Source organism: Limulus polyphemus, unplaced genomic scaffold (assembly GCF_000517525.1).
Source record: "Limulus polyphemus unplaced genomic scaffold, Limulus_polyphemus-2.1.2 Scaffold122, whole genome shotgun sequence".
Taxonomy (NCBI): domain Eukaryota; kingdom Metazoa; phylum Arthropoda; class Merostomata; order Xiphosura; family Limulidae; genus Limulus; species Limulus polyphemus.
Genome location: NW_013665732.1, coordinates 187,294 through 203,023, shown reverse-complemented (window position 1 = coordinate 203,023; position 15,730 = coordinate 187,294). Strand labels below are relative to the sequence as shown.

The 15,730-nt window shown below is 29.9% G+C and overlaps 1 protein-coding gene across 3 annotated transcripts in view; it reads left to right on the top strand.

The window, feature by feature from the left end:
* The window catches only part of LOC106472631, a 193,250-nt gene that overhangs the window by 149,462 nt on the left and 28,058 nt on the right, over positions 1-15,730 (top strand). For all 3 annotated transcript variants that reach the window (XM_022401998.1, XM_022401993.1, XM_022401989.1), the window contains 5 exons: positions 1,863-1,932; positions 2,406-2,621; positions 7,851-7,948; positions 8,429-8,492; positions 9,350-9,460. In XM_022401998.1, the coding sequence (XP_022257706.1) occupies positions 1,863-1,932; positions 2,406-2,621; positions 7,851-7,948; positions 8,429-8,492; positions 9,350-9,460 (559 nt within the window). The remainder of the gene's footprint in view (positions 1-1,862; positions 1,933-2,405; positions 2,622-7,850; positions 7,949-8,428; positions 8,493-9,349; positions 9,461-15,730) is intronic.

The window sequence follows — 15,730 nt, the reverse complement described above, 5'->3', positions numbered from 1 at the left end:
CCATTATTAATTGGATATATGTTACTCTAGTTGCCCACCAAAGTTGGTGCGTTTATCACCAAATACACAATTGTAATAAAATCTCAGCTAAGCAGTTGCACTGTAAGGTCCATCTCGAAATATTGGATTATTATATTCAAAACAATGTGTTTGGACAGAATTTTATATGTTAGTGAAGTTGTGTAGGTTTCACATATCCCTGAACTAAACATCAGAATATAATTTGAGAAGTTTATTTTTACTTCATTTATTTTTAGTATACTTGACTAAAAAACTTGGAATAAGAATTTAGTACCAACACCATAAGTTTAGCTTTACTATATAATATTTAATTAGCATTTGAGGTATAACTATTATAAAGTACAACAGAAACAACAAAGATAAATGTATAAAACAACCCAAATTTGTATAAATTCTCATAATTTATACGTCAGATAATACAGATCATGTTATGAAATCAAGTATGAATACTAAATATTACCAAACAATTCTCTGAATATTACTAATAAATTTGAGGATTTGCAATCTGTCTGTGCTGTTTATTAGCAGCAATCAGTTTTATTGTTACTAGTTTTATGTTACTGTGGATGCTATGGTTGGCTTGTATGCATTCCAAAATATTAGCTTGACCCATAGATACTATGATTGGCTTGTACGCATTCCAAAATATTAGCTTGACAGTTGTTGAGAAAAATTCATAACATAGCTGTTCTGATTGGAAGAATTAGTTACATGCATGTCACGTGAGAGGTTATTAATGTGATAGGGATAGTACTCTACATAGGCTCCAACTTTGCACTGAATCATCGACTAATGGCAGTATAATGTATCCATGCATTGATGCCATCTATTGGTGTAAATCAGTAATAGTAAACTCCTTCAGAGCTAACTATTACTGATTTGAGGCTGGAAATGAAACTTGGTGTGGCACAAGCTTGTCAAAGTAAAGAAATTGAAATTGTGGGAACATGGTTACGACATGACTCGGAAATTGTCTTGTGCTGACAAGAAAGTATGTAGCTGGATAATCAAAATACTTATCCTAACAAACCATTTAGTCATAATAATTGAAAATGATAGCTATCAATCAGTACATGAGAGGTAAATATTGTTTTTACAGAAAAAATGGTGCTTGATCCATAATGAACAATATTTTGCAACAAGTCGTACTCTTAACCCTATGCAAATAATAATTTGTTATTGCTGGTGAGCATTTGTAGTTTTAATTACAATGTTATAGTTAATGATCACCAACTTTATGCTACAAAGTTTTGAAAAATCATGAAATAATTCTTAAGATTTATGAGGGTATTTAAGAATTATTCATGAATTTTTGTTCTGATGACAGTGTGGAACCCTGACAGGTACAGGTTGTAAAAATAGACAGGCATGAAGAGCCAATTCTGCTGGGGTGTAAACCACTAAAACCATGAATCTGTAGTGATATGTGGTTGAATTATGTCAAATTTGATAAGTCTCAACACTGGACAAAATTTAAATAAATCCACAAGCATATTGGCCAATTTTATATCTGTTTTTTAACTCCCACAGATAATAAAAATTTAGGATTAGATTTTGAAGCTTAATGATGTAATAATTGATGTGTTAAGTACTTGCTATATCTAAAGAAATTTGTGGTGCCTTCTTTTAGAAATGTAAAATGTCTTCTTTTTGTTACCTTATAAATATTTAGTTTACATAAATGCACGTTAAGATCTGTATTTGTGCGATAAATATGGTGCTTGTGTTAAACAAATTAAATTTTTGGCTAGGAAATTTATTGTCATATGTTGAGCAATTAATAGAAAAATCCAAAGCATTGATCAATATGAATGTGAAATATGCTTAATCTATTTTACTAGTAAACGACAAAAAGTTCACCATTCGGCACTCAGAGTATGGCAGTCTGACATACCCCACCCCCAAGAAGAGGTACATTTTAAATAGTTTTGTGTCATATGTATTTTAACAACTGTTAAGCTCAGTAAACGCATTTTTTCAGTGAATATAATAAATTTAAAATAGTTTAATCTTAGAACAAATTTTATTTCAAAAGATGTTAAATTGAACTTCAATTTTAGTCACTTGTAATAATGATCATATGATGATAGTTTCAATTTAAAAGTGTGTCCATTCATCTGTAGTATACACGTTTGTATATAAAAGAGTCCAGTATGAAGTTATAAAAACTATATCTTAAAACCTGTCTCATTAATAAAATGTAATTGAGAGTTAGAAAATGAAAGTGGGTAGCTTAAATAGAAACATTTTCTGATAATCTGAGATATTAAAATTATAATTAAATTCAAAAAAATACAAATATGTATATTGATTAGATTATACAAGTTTTTTGTTCAAGTTTGTACCAGTGTTTGACACATGCTTTTTCAATGTTTATACTTTAGTACTTAGACTGTTTGTGGGCCCAGATTGTCAAGCTTCAAGGTGATAAGTGGATTGAAAGACACATCATTCGACCTTACTTAGCCTTTGATGGTGTTCTTTGTGAAGCTCTACAACATAATATTCCTCAGCTTACAATTCCACCTCACCATGATGAGTGCACTTACCCATTTCCTTTTGTTGTGTTCAGATTCTTTGATTATACGGACTGTCCTGAGGTGAGGGATTGAGAGTAGTGTTTGCTTCTAGATTAATATACATAGAAGTAATAGATGAATTAGGATAAAGAGAATTATGTTGAAATCTAGTATCTTCCAGGCACATTATATTCAATTCTGTATACTAGCCTGTTTAAATGGTACTATAAATGGTCTCATTTCATCTTTAACCTTGCGTAGAGGTTATTGCGTTTGACATATAGATGTGTGATACCACAATAAAGCACAATATATCATTTATGCAATAATTCCTTTTGGTCAAGGCAAAGTATAACTGAGGAAATTTAAAACACCAAGCAAATTTATACTTGGCATCAGCTAAAGCTGGATTGTAAACGGACTGTTTCTCCTAGACTTTGTCAGGAGTTATCTATGTTTCACAGCTATATGAAAGCGACATTTAATGACATGTATAGCATAAGTACACATTTGTTCGATCTGCATGGCAAATAATGCACACACGTGTACTATCTCCATGAAGCTAATGAAATGAAATAACTGCCATGTGGGGTGCAGGTATGTTTATTAGTATATACACAGGGTGGGTAAATCTTATTATAAGGTTGGTGGTAGTATACAGTTGCTACTAAAGTAAATATTATAAAGATAATTGAGACCAATTTAATTATTGTTTGCTTCAGAGTAAGTGTTCTAAATAAAACAACTGTCTAGTCAGTTTTACCCACCCTATATATGTATATACACACACACACAGTATATATTTAAGTCTGATTTGTTGATTATCATTTCATAATTTTTTTTAACTCTTAAAATAAGTTATCAGATTTGATTGATATTGTCATCCATATATTATTTTGTTATAAAGCCACTAATTTTATCTGATCTTTTGCTACATATTATTAACCTTTGTTGTTTTTCTTATTACAATAACTAGTTATAAAAAATTCCATAAATTGTGGAGAAGAAAAACTGTATAAAAAATATATATTTTTATGTGTTAATATAATATCAGCAAAAAAAAACTGTTATTTTCAGAAACTACCACCAGTGAACATGAAAATCAAGGCTATAAATGTATAATTACTAACCTCTAGAAACAAGTACATTAGGCTAAATCAGTATTGTTAACTTTATCAGAATTATGCACAATATGCTAATTTTCACAGAAATCTCTTAGAAATGTCTGTGGCAATATTGAGAACTGATCAATAATTTTTGTGATATGACATTACAATAAAAATTGATAATAGCTGGAGTCATGCTTCATAGGCCTAAGTGTTAAACATTATAAGGCTAAACTCAAATTATGTAAATGTACTTCTGAAATACTAAAAGCCTTTTTCCTGTTGAATTACTATTATGCTATTAACATACTCGCCATGGGCAGGTCAAAGTGCATACATCACAACTTTTGGCTAATAAATCAAATATTACATAAGTTTTAAGTTCTTAATTTTATAAAGAAATATTTGAAAAAATTCTCATCTCTCCTAGTATGAGAATTCTGACATTTGCTCTCTAGGTCTTCCCTCTTCTCATAATTTATGTATCATTCCTCCGGTCCCCAGTGGAACAGTGGTAAGTCTACAGATTTACAGTGCTGAAATCCGAGGTTCAATTCCTGTTTCTTCGAGAAGTACAGAATTTATTGTAAATTACTCATTATAATAGAGATAAAACTCAGACAAAGCTTAATTCTTATAGCCTTCAATCTTATTTGTTAATGGAGTTATAAACTAGAAAATCAGACCCAATTGCCATACCCACCTGCCTCTTTTTCACATATTTCCAGTAGTTCTATCTGATGTTTTATACTACATTATTTATAACCAATAGAAAGCTAAGATTTTAATCTATCAAATGACATCCCATATTACATTGTTTTCTCTACAGGGCATTATCTATTTTCTCTTTCAGTTTCAAATTTGATCTTGCAGAAATCACATTGAGGAGTTTAGTTGTATTTTTAAAAAGCTCTTATTGGATACTTAGGAAGCCAGAAAAATTAAAATATTTATAAGGCAGTGTTTTTAGGTGCATTATTTAATTAAATAAAAGACTTAGTGTAATAGTACCATTAATATAAAAAGTAGGCTTAAATTTTGTCGACAATTGACAGCAACAAAAAACAGAAGATCCAGATAAGTATTGTATTTCTTATTTTTCATGAGCATTCTTTGTTTATTATTGTAAAAGTAACTAAAATATAGAAATTAGAAACTTGTTAGATTAGATCAGGTAAGGTAAATAAAAAAATAATAAAAAAAATTCTTCATGAGGTCTGATTACGAGTAGCTTGTGTGTATGGAAACATGAGCTACACCTTTGCCAAGTGATTTAGAACTTGTTTGGTGGGATTATTAGTTAGACATTATTCAAAGGGCAATAAAACAGTAAAATTTAAATAGAAACAAATGTATACATATATGATCTTTAAGCTATTTAGGATACGCAACTGTTTTTTCATGTTACAATTTGTAGTCATTCTAGAAAAAAAAAGGGTAATTTAGATTTATTTCATATCTGTTATGATGTTCATGAAGTTGGTCAAAATGAACGAATGCATATAGAGTTAGGGTAGAGAAAATAACAGATAAAATATAATGTTTTACTGATAAAAAAATAACATTTATTTAGAGGATTTTAGAGATTACCTAAAGCAAATTTGCCAATTTCCAAATAATAAAAATTATTTTTGATCTTAGCATGAAAATCACTTTACAATTGGAGCAGTCATCACTTTGATTCCATGTGTTCACAAATAACTTCTTAGTAGAAATATTTATTAAAATATCTAATTTGTACAAAAGACTTGTAATGTTTACTGAAAGCTTGCAAAATTTCATGAAGAGACACATAACATATTAAAAGTTGTAGTATGGAAATTCTAAAGGTAAATTTGAGGTCACAAACTCAATCAAATTAACCAAGGCTGAAACAAGAGAGTTAACAACAATGTGACGTTGGGTTCTGTATGTCAGTGAATCAGTGCAGATTACACATCAACTTACACAGAGTTCTCCACTCTCCCAATTCCATGTGACTAATAATATTGTGCATGCACCAGAATATACATAAACTGCTTTCCTGTCATAATCCAGATTTTTCTGGTTGAAAGTTGTGCTGTTAACTTTGATCTCTATAAGTTCTGAAATAAATATTAATTCTGATGCAAGCAAATGGTTCTACCAATATCTGGAAACTTACGACTTTTCTGCAATTCTTACTCATGCTTTCTGCCTCTAGCTTACTGGAAGATCTTATTTAGAGCATTGTTGATACTTTTAGAAACCAACAAAATGTTAATAGTCTTTACGTTCCTTTCGTTTGTCATGCAAGATGAGCCATTTAACAGGTTCATGTTTCACTACTCATCTTCTTTATCAAGTTTTTGCCCTAAGACTGATTATTGTGGTGGGATCTTCTTTGTGGTCTTCTAGTTCGACTCATTATTAGTTTTCTGCACTGTACATTATGACTTGACTCATTTTGAGACTTTCTTCTTCAGCAATTATTAAATATTAAGCATTCTTGTTTTCCTAATTGTTTTAATCAAGATCAGATTTTTTGCCTCATAGTCTTCCTTACCTGTGGCTCTTACTGATGTAGTTTTCATTACCATGTAGCTTTTAAGTTCTTTTAACATCTTAGCTCAATATGTTGTATTGTACATCTCTCCTCTGTATCATTTTGTATATGCAGAAATTTCACCTGAACTTGTTTCCCATTCAGAAGAATTGCAGCAGCAGGAGCTGGTTAGAGTTCTAGCTTTCTGTGTAATTTCTGGTCATTACTATTTGAGATGTAATCTTCGTTCCCAGCTTTGCCTTCCTTGTCCATTTATTGGTCGACAACCACTACCTACAGGATAAGGAGCTTAAGGCTATAGTTTCATTTTGGAATCGCAGTTGAGGCATTGGACTCCATAGCAGTGTTCTGTATATGTTTGTAAATGAAATGTGTAAAGGAGAAAATGGTTGCTTCTAATCAAAACTTAAGACATAATTCTGTTATTGATAGTTACGATAGTGTAGATTATCACACATTTTTCTTTGGTTCAAATACTTCAAGTACTACAGAAACAGTTATAGAAGTAAAAATACCAATGTTGTCATACACAATGATCAGGGCTGAATCAGAAATAGATTCTGCAATTCAAAATATTTGTTCAAAGTTTCTAACAAAGAAAATAAAAAGCAAGTGGCATTTTTAAAATTTCAACAAGATGTTTAGACAGAGCATGGATAGAGGAAGCAATGACTTAACTATTTTAAGAACTTAAATATTCATTCAACTCTGTTTGGCTTATTTCTATAACATTCGTTTTTAAGATAACACAAGTGTTTGTATCATTAAGCAAATATATAAGGGTTTGGTGTTGGAATTAGTACAGTTAAGCACTAAGCTGGTAAAATTCTTGATACTGTCACAAACTTTACAAGATGTGGATTTTATGAAGGTTGGCACACTGAGCAAAATTATAAACTGTTATTCAATAATTTGATGGAGCATCCATTTCCCCATATAAAAGCCCTTGTTGTATATGTATGTTTGTATATGTAACGATTAATTATTGTGCATTTTTAGCTTTGGCTTTTGGGTGCACTGTAAGGAGACTCATTGAAACACTAGCAATCTTTAAACCTTGGATAGTTTCTAACATTTTTGTTACTGATTTATGTTGATGTTGGTTTAAAGCACTTTTTTTTTTATTAAAGGATTTTTCCCCATTAAGCAGCTTTATAGGAAGCAGGCTTAAATCATTCGTCCATACAAGTTAGGTGAAGTTTATCTCTATAAATTATAAACCACTCATGAATTTTTTCAAAAGAAATGTTTAAGCAATTGTAATGAAACAAACACATTGTAAAAAAAAAAAGAAGAGAGAGAGAGAAAAAAACTTGTAATTCCAAAAAATATATATAAATTTGCCTATTCACAAAATTGGCTGTTCAAAGAAAATAGTTAATAATTTTTCCAGCATATAAAATAGTGTTAAATAAGAATAAATTCTCATTTTCGGTGTTCTATGTTTGTTATTAAACATAATTACATGTAACCTAAACTTGTGGGTATACTTATGAACTGATCATATCGCAACATAAAGTTGCACAATTCGGGTAGCTCCAAAATGAATACATAGGTTGGTTCGATATGCATAGTTACTTTCTGAAAGTGCAGAATTATACATCTATACAATTCCAAACAAAAATTAAATGGTTGACTTGGGAAACAACTGGGATTTAGAAAAAAAACTTTATGATTTAGGGTCCAATATTGCCTGGTGCCCACTCCATAGAACGCTTTTTGATTGAGGAACATCTTCATAGAATAATTGATCAAAACTATGAAGACAGAAAAGCCTGGTAAGTTAACTTTTATATAAAAAAATACCTTAAACTTGTCTCAGTATATAAATTATGTTGATGTGATTGTATTGTTTGCTTCATCATAATTAGAGAACCAACCAAAAAAATCATAAAATTTTTACCATATTTTTATTTATGAATTATTTTATTTCCTTGCAACCAAATATTGCTGTTTATTAATTTATTTCATTGGAAGATAGACTCTAGGATAAAACTATACAAAAATAATAATTCTGAAGATAATTAATTTGCATACATTGGAACATAGAGCACTTTTGTAAGGCCTCAAGTTTTGCCCAGTATTGTTGAAATCTTTTAATTTTTCAGTTTTTATTAAATGTTTTTATATGTTGCTTTTACAAGGGTATAGGAAAGAAATGTTTATTTAGGTTTTGTATCCTGTTAAATGCAATGAGAATAGGCCAGCTGCATGAGTGGCTACTAGTTTCAATTAATTCTAACATTTCTGTTTTTTAGTGCAGGTGCTCTTCTGAGTTTTCCTGGGAAACATAAGCTTCCCATTGAATACATGATTACTGAGGTAAGAATGGTGATTTTCATTGTTATTTGCTGAGCTTTATGTTTTCAGCTGAAACATGGAAGAAGCTGTTGTATTTATTCTGAAAAATAGTATGCAATTTCAAATATGTTTTTAACATACATTTTCAAAAAACTTTGTTTTGAAACTTGGACAGTAATATTGAATATAGTGAAATTAAAATAAAATATGCTTGTAAAAAGAGCAGAAAGATAATCAGTGTTTTTATTCATGAATTGTTGTAATCAGCTGTAAAAGAAATATGTATGTCCAGAATTTTCAGATTTAAGTGCATAAGGTGGACATTGATTTTGTACTTTCAAACAATATTTTCCAAGATAACACAATGTCAATTTAGGATACCTTATTAGTAGAAGAGAAAATGTATAGATTAATTTTCTGCTTTAATTATAATTTTTATATGTTGGGCCATGACCTGTATATCCAAACCTTTGGCAAGCTTTCATTTATGTCTGCTCTCCTGTGACAAATTTCTGATTATTTGATATTCAAAATAATGTTTGAATATAGAATTCAAGGGTGCTCCATACATTTTTTTTTTGTGTGTGTCATAAATGAAGTCTGTTTTTGTTCATATATAAAAATAGAATGTGTAGAAATTTGGTAGTAATACTTAATATTTCAAATTACACTCTCTTGAAAAATATCATGTGCAATACACTATTGTATGAAAAAGAAATTACAGAAACATTTGTATCACATATTTCATTCATGTTATTTGCAACAAACATCCAATTTTTGGAATTGTACACAAGTATTTCGTGCATTCTGTCAAAACTATCTATCTTATGTTGTAGCCTCTAAAGTTTATAAACCAGAATTAATTGTTATTATTGTAGGTGATCTTCTCTCAACTTTTTACCTTACCAGTCCCCAAGTATTTAGAGATCTTTCATGGATCATTGATACTGGAACTTTGCAGAGTTCAGCCAAGCACCATGCCTCAAGCTGTATCCTTATAACCCATGTATAAAAACATGTTATAGTAGACAGAACTGTTTTTTTTTCTTTTTATCTTTCATAATGTTAAACTTGTGAATTAGAATTCTTACTAAAGTTATAATTACATTAGAATTATGTTTTTTGTCTGTTTGTATGATATCTATAAAATTGCAGAAAATCTAAAATTACACCAAGGGAGTTGAGTGTTTTAGAAATTATGGGTCGACCAAGATTGTTCGGTTTGTGTATTTTTGGTAAGAGATAAAATATACCTGAAAAAGTTTGTCTGGATATCAAATACTGAAAAGTTTCTTTGTTAATTTTATTGTTTTGGAGAAGTTCTTTAAGTTTATCAGTTAATAAACTGAGCTGTAGGATCATGTGAGAGTTTTTATAGAAATTAGTGTCCTCTGGTTACCGGTTCAATTCTGTGATATAGTAATCTTTGTTAAGAATAACAATAGCTCCACTCTTGTCTGCTGGCTTTATTATGATATTATTGTTCAATTCAAGATTGTTTAGAGCAGTTCTTTCATTTTAGTTAATATTATTATAACATTGCTTGGAAAATTTTAAGGTATATATTATGTCATTTTCTACTGCCTTAATATAACTCTCTAAATGTGGTTCTCTGATGGAGGTGTCCATAAAGACTTTTCTTTGAGGTTTGGTGGGTGTTGACTTTCAGTAGGGTGGGGTTTGTTCTGAAAAAATTTGCAAATTTCTAGAGAATTCATGCAGGACAGAAAGAAGTTAAGGCTCATTAACATAGCTGTTATTTGGGCAGAAGTTGGGACCTTTACTAAGGAGACAAGTTCTGCTTCATAGAGAATTATATCTGAAAGATTAACAATGCTAGAGGTATGTGGGGAGTGTTCGTTGTTATCTGTACGTTTTATGAGGTCACTTTTACAGATTTGTTAGTTTAAGAAGGCTTATGCGTATTAGAGGATAAAGTGTTTTTAAACATTTTTTAAAGCTATTTATTGTGAGATAAAAGGATTTTGATAGTATCTAGTAGATTGCTTGATACTATGGTAGTTTCTTTATGATGAAGAGGATTCAAAAGAATGCTGTTAGAATTGGTGTTATTGGTAGGAAACTGATTTTAGTTATTCTTTTTAAGAATGAATGTATCAGTTATCTCTGTAAATTTTTATAGTTGTTTTTCTTCCAGCAAAGGATTGTATGTGATAATAGTGGAAAATTTCTTTATCTAGAATTTTGACAGAAGGTTTTAGTAATATTCATGAGTTCTAAAGAGGTGTTTTCAAAGATCTGTTGCCACTTGTTGCAGAAATTCTGATCGTGTGCTCCTATTATGATTGGTGCATTTAGTATTAGAGATTGAGGTATGTTTTGAGTTTTTTATGTTATACACTAGCAACTTGGCTTGTTGACAATGTCTTGTGCATTTCTTAGTGAGTTTTCTAGGTTTTTAAGATAGTTGTTTTCTGCTATAGTTGAGTAATTTGCTGCTTGATTCACATTGAGTGTTGACAGATATTGGTGTGAGAACATCACTTTTATCGTAAGATAGCGGGTGGAGAAGTTTAAGGGAAGGAGGGGGGGGAGTAGCTGTCTTCTTCAGAGTGTGTACTACACATCGACAAAGTATAAACAGTGCAATGCTGGTCATTGTGAGATTTGATGCTAATGGATGAAGGATTAGTGTGTTCTAATATATCACTCATTCGATTACACCACTATTCCCAGTTTGCTCCTGAAGAAGCAAGGTCCACCTTTCAAAAGTGCTTGGGTTATAGGGTGTTTATCATCTTGTATCAAGACTTCTTGAACTTACATGTTTTTCTGAAATCATAAGATTACACCAAGATATTCAAGTTATTTTATTACATGTAAATTTTAGGATGTTTTTGAGACACCTTATAGGTTTCATATGAAAGCTGAAACTCATTTTAATGATCACACAGTACATCTTTATTATTTAGGAATTGTAATGGAAAATTTAAAAATAAACGTTTGAAAACTGAAAGAAGGTATAATATGTATTTAGTGTGTGGGGTACATGAAATCCAGACTTTTGGTTTGAAGTCAAACATGAGTTATTTTTAAAACTAAACAATCAGCTATTTAAGAAGCTTTTAGGTAATGTATTTTTCTTTTCTAAATCTGATGAAGCTTAAAGAATGAAATGTTATTAAGAAAACTGAACAAAAAGGACAACTAAATAATCCATAGGAAATAATGCTGACATGCTCACTACGTGAAAATTGACTTTAACTAAAGCCGTTTGGTAAATAGTATTATGTACCATATGTATATTTTGATGTAGCATTAAATGCTTTAAAGCAAGATCAATTTTTTATCTACATAAATCTAATTCAACTGCCTGAGGGCCTTCAGAACTTTTTAAAAATCACAATTAAACTTCCATTGTTATTTCAAAACAGCTTCTTTCTCAACCATACTATTTGGTATGTCTTTCTTGTGAATCATTCTATGGTTGTAATACAATAGAAAGTTTGGAATACAATGTTTTTTGTTTGCATTTATCCAAAAATTTATTTAAGAATCATTGACTAGATAATGGTCTGTTATTAAAAATAGATAAATGTCAGCAATCTTCAAATTTATTGAAATCATGGAAGTAATAGTGCATGTTATATTATGGATTTGTTAGCATTGCAAATATAATTCTACAGATTTTTGCTAGATGCCAGATAGTGCATGACTATCTTGTTAAAGTAATCATGGAACTTGTTTATGTTATCATATTTCAGTATACAAACAACTTATTGTTTTGTCTGCATAAATGTTTTTTATGTTTCATTATTGTAATATAGGGATTTTATAATGAATGCCAGCTGTTTGCCATTATCTAAGATTGTAATAGGACATATTTACAGAAGAAATGAGACTATTTACTATCTATTAGATAGGAAAGTGAACTGATTGCTTTTCATTTAACTCTCTCAATCTCAACATGGGCTCAGTCACTTTGATTTGACTGACCACATGACCTCTTTGTACTCATATAAAGTCTTTATAGATTTAATACTACTAATTTTTAATATAATATGCATATCTTCACAAAATTTGGTGGGCTTTCAGTAAACATTGTAAGTTTTTCACATACAAAAAAGTATATCAAGTCTGTGTGCAAAGTGACTTTCGTGTTAAGATTAAAAATACTTTTCTTCATTTTAAAAACATCAAATTTGATTTATTTAACCTCTAGAACTTCCTAAATACATTTCAAATGTTTGTTTTTACTAAAACTTAATTTTATTTGTTATTTTCTCTACCCTAACTGTACAGCATTGGTCAATTTGACTGACCTCGTGACTACCAAAAATGAATTAAAATTTACCCTCTTTTTCTTTCTAGAATGACTTCAAATTGTAATATGAAACTACATTCGTTTATCCTAAGTAGTTTTAAACTCGTAACAGTATACATCTATTTATAATTAAATTTTATTGTCTTGAACCATGCCTAACTACTATTCGTTGTAAATCACTTGAGGAACATGAAGCTCGTGTTAAATAACCTAAAGAGATCCTTATTTTTATATTTTAGGTACTTTTATAAAAATAAATAAAGAATAAATATGAAAAACAAGAAATAAAGTACTTACCCGATTCTTCCTTTTTCTTACTGTCAATTGTCGATGACACTTAACCCTTCTTTTTTTATACTAATGTTAGTAATGCACTAAATATTTTTTATTTATTTAAATAATGCACCAAAGAACATAGAATAATAACATGCAAAAAGTGGACAATTTTTCTGTCTTTCTAACTATGCAACAAGAACCATTACAAGATCAACCAAGGTAGTCATTATCTTTCCCATGGGAACGAAGCTCATATTAACAGTGAAACTGACAAATCTCAGTTCAGAAAACAATATATATTTACATATATACACACACACAGATATGTTTTCTTGAGAGAGAGAAAACCATCCAAATCCTATAAATATTTTTGATGATGTTTTACTCAGCATTTCTTTGATGCCTATAATGAGAGTCTTCAAAAACATCAAATGTCAGATTAACAACAAAGTGATAAAATCAATGCTTGAGGGGGTGGGGTAAATGGGATGGCTTTTGAAATTTTTGAAGCTGAGTATTATATTTCTTGTTTTTCATGTGTATTCATTATTTATTATTATTATAAGAATAATGTAAATGTAAAAATTAGAAACTTATTAGGAAAGATAATGAAAAATGATGCTAATAAAAATTATTCGTGAGGTATATTAGTGAGCAGCTTGTGTGTTCAGTACAGTAATGTGAGCTGCACATTCAGTGAGTGATTTACAACTTGTGTGGTGGTTCAAAGGGCAGTAAAACAAAGTTAAGTATGAAGAGATGTATACAGTTACATGTTATGGTATGGAAATTTTGATGGTTACTTTGTGGTTACAAACTTACTCACACCAACTGAGCCTATAGTGAGAGTGTTTGTTTGCTCCATCCGTGTACTGCTTTGTCTCATTCCTACCTCACTCTTACATGAAATATTAACAAAAAATATATATATATATATATAGTTTTTCTCCCCAGTCCCTTGCTGTAAATATTTATTGCATTGTCTATTGAACCTGTTCTTTCTAAAAAGTTTACAGTCTTCTAAAAGTTAGTGGGATGGTTTTGGGCCCTACTGAAGAGAAGTGGGATGGCATCCTACCTCATCCTGCCATCCTTGAAGCATTGAATAAAATACTCTCAATCTCATCAAAGTGTTCAGTTACACAATACAGAAAGAGACAATGATGTGAGGGTAATCATTTCACTGTTGTAATTATACAAGTAGCCTGATATGTAAAATATGACACACAAACAAGCATAACCATTGATGAAGTTAAGTATGCAGAAATCCACTACTGATGAATAGTTAATAAATTGTATTTTTATTTTTACATTTCTTAGCAAAATACATAAATATTAATAGCATATCTCAATAAAATATATAAGGTATCTTCAAGGTTTTATAAAATACACTGAAGTATTAAATATACATAATCATTGTATGTGTTACAGAATGTCTATGGTAAAAACTTGATTGTTTCTCCTAGACCAAAACTTACACTTCATGCTAGCTAGTCACAAGTTTAATTTTAGCCCATCTGTAACATTTAAATTCGTGGCCAGCTGTATACAAACTTTTTCACTTTGAGTAATCTTTAGTGAGTGTTTCAGTGATCATGAGCAAACATGTAATTAGTAGACATTATTAAAAAATCTTAAGAGTTAGTGAGATAACTCACTGAAATGGTTAAGTTTCTTCATTTTACTTATATAATATTCAGGCTTAACTAGAGTTTCAACAAATAATCCGTACTTGTAGTACTGTGATATTCATAATTTTAAATACAAATTAAAGATTATATACAACAAATGTTACTGGATATTATCATATGTTGAAATTACTTAGGACTTTTATAGAAAATTACAAATCAGGCTGAAAAATAACCATACAAGTTGCCCAGTAATTTGCACAAAAGTTTAATTATGTGGAATAATTTAAATAGCACCATTATACAAAAATTTATTTCAGAATAAAATGTACCCATTGAGGAAAAACCCAAGGGTTAGCTGTTATCTAAAAGTGCTCATATATATATATATATATATATATATAATTAGCTCAAATGTGACACGTAAGCATTATTACAAATTAAACGTATAAGGTGACATAAAGTATGTGTTATTATGAATAGACTGTATTTATGGTGTTGCAAGGTTCTGTCTGTAATATAATGTGTTTCAAAGTATAAACATGTATATAAATCAAAAGGAAAATACCATATGTATTGCATATAATAAGTGATTATATGTTTGTTACAATCAGTGGATAAAATACAACATTCAGTTATTGGTATGATAAACTGGTCCAGATCAGTCTTCTTACTAGAAAATGGCCACACACACATTTGTAAAACAGTGACATTAAATTGTTTTTATATTGTGGTTTTACTATGTTATTGGTATGATAAAGTGGCCATTTTCTAGTAAGAAGACTGATCTGGATCAGACCCACATTTGTAAAACAGTGACATTAAATTGTTTTTATATTGTGGTTTTACTATGTTATTGGTATGATAAACTGATCCAGATCAGTCTTCTTACTAGAAAATGGCCACACCCACATTTGTAAAACAGTGACATTAAATTGTTTTTATATTGTGGTTTTACTATGTTATTGGTATGAGAAACTGATCCAGATCAGTCTTCTTACTTGAAAATGGCCACATCCACATTTGTAAAACAGTGACATTAAATTGTTTTTATATTGTGGTTTTACTAT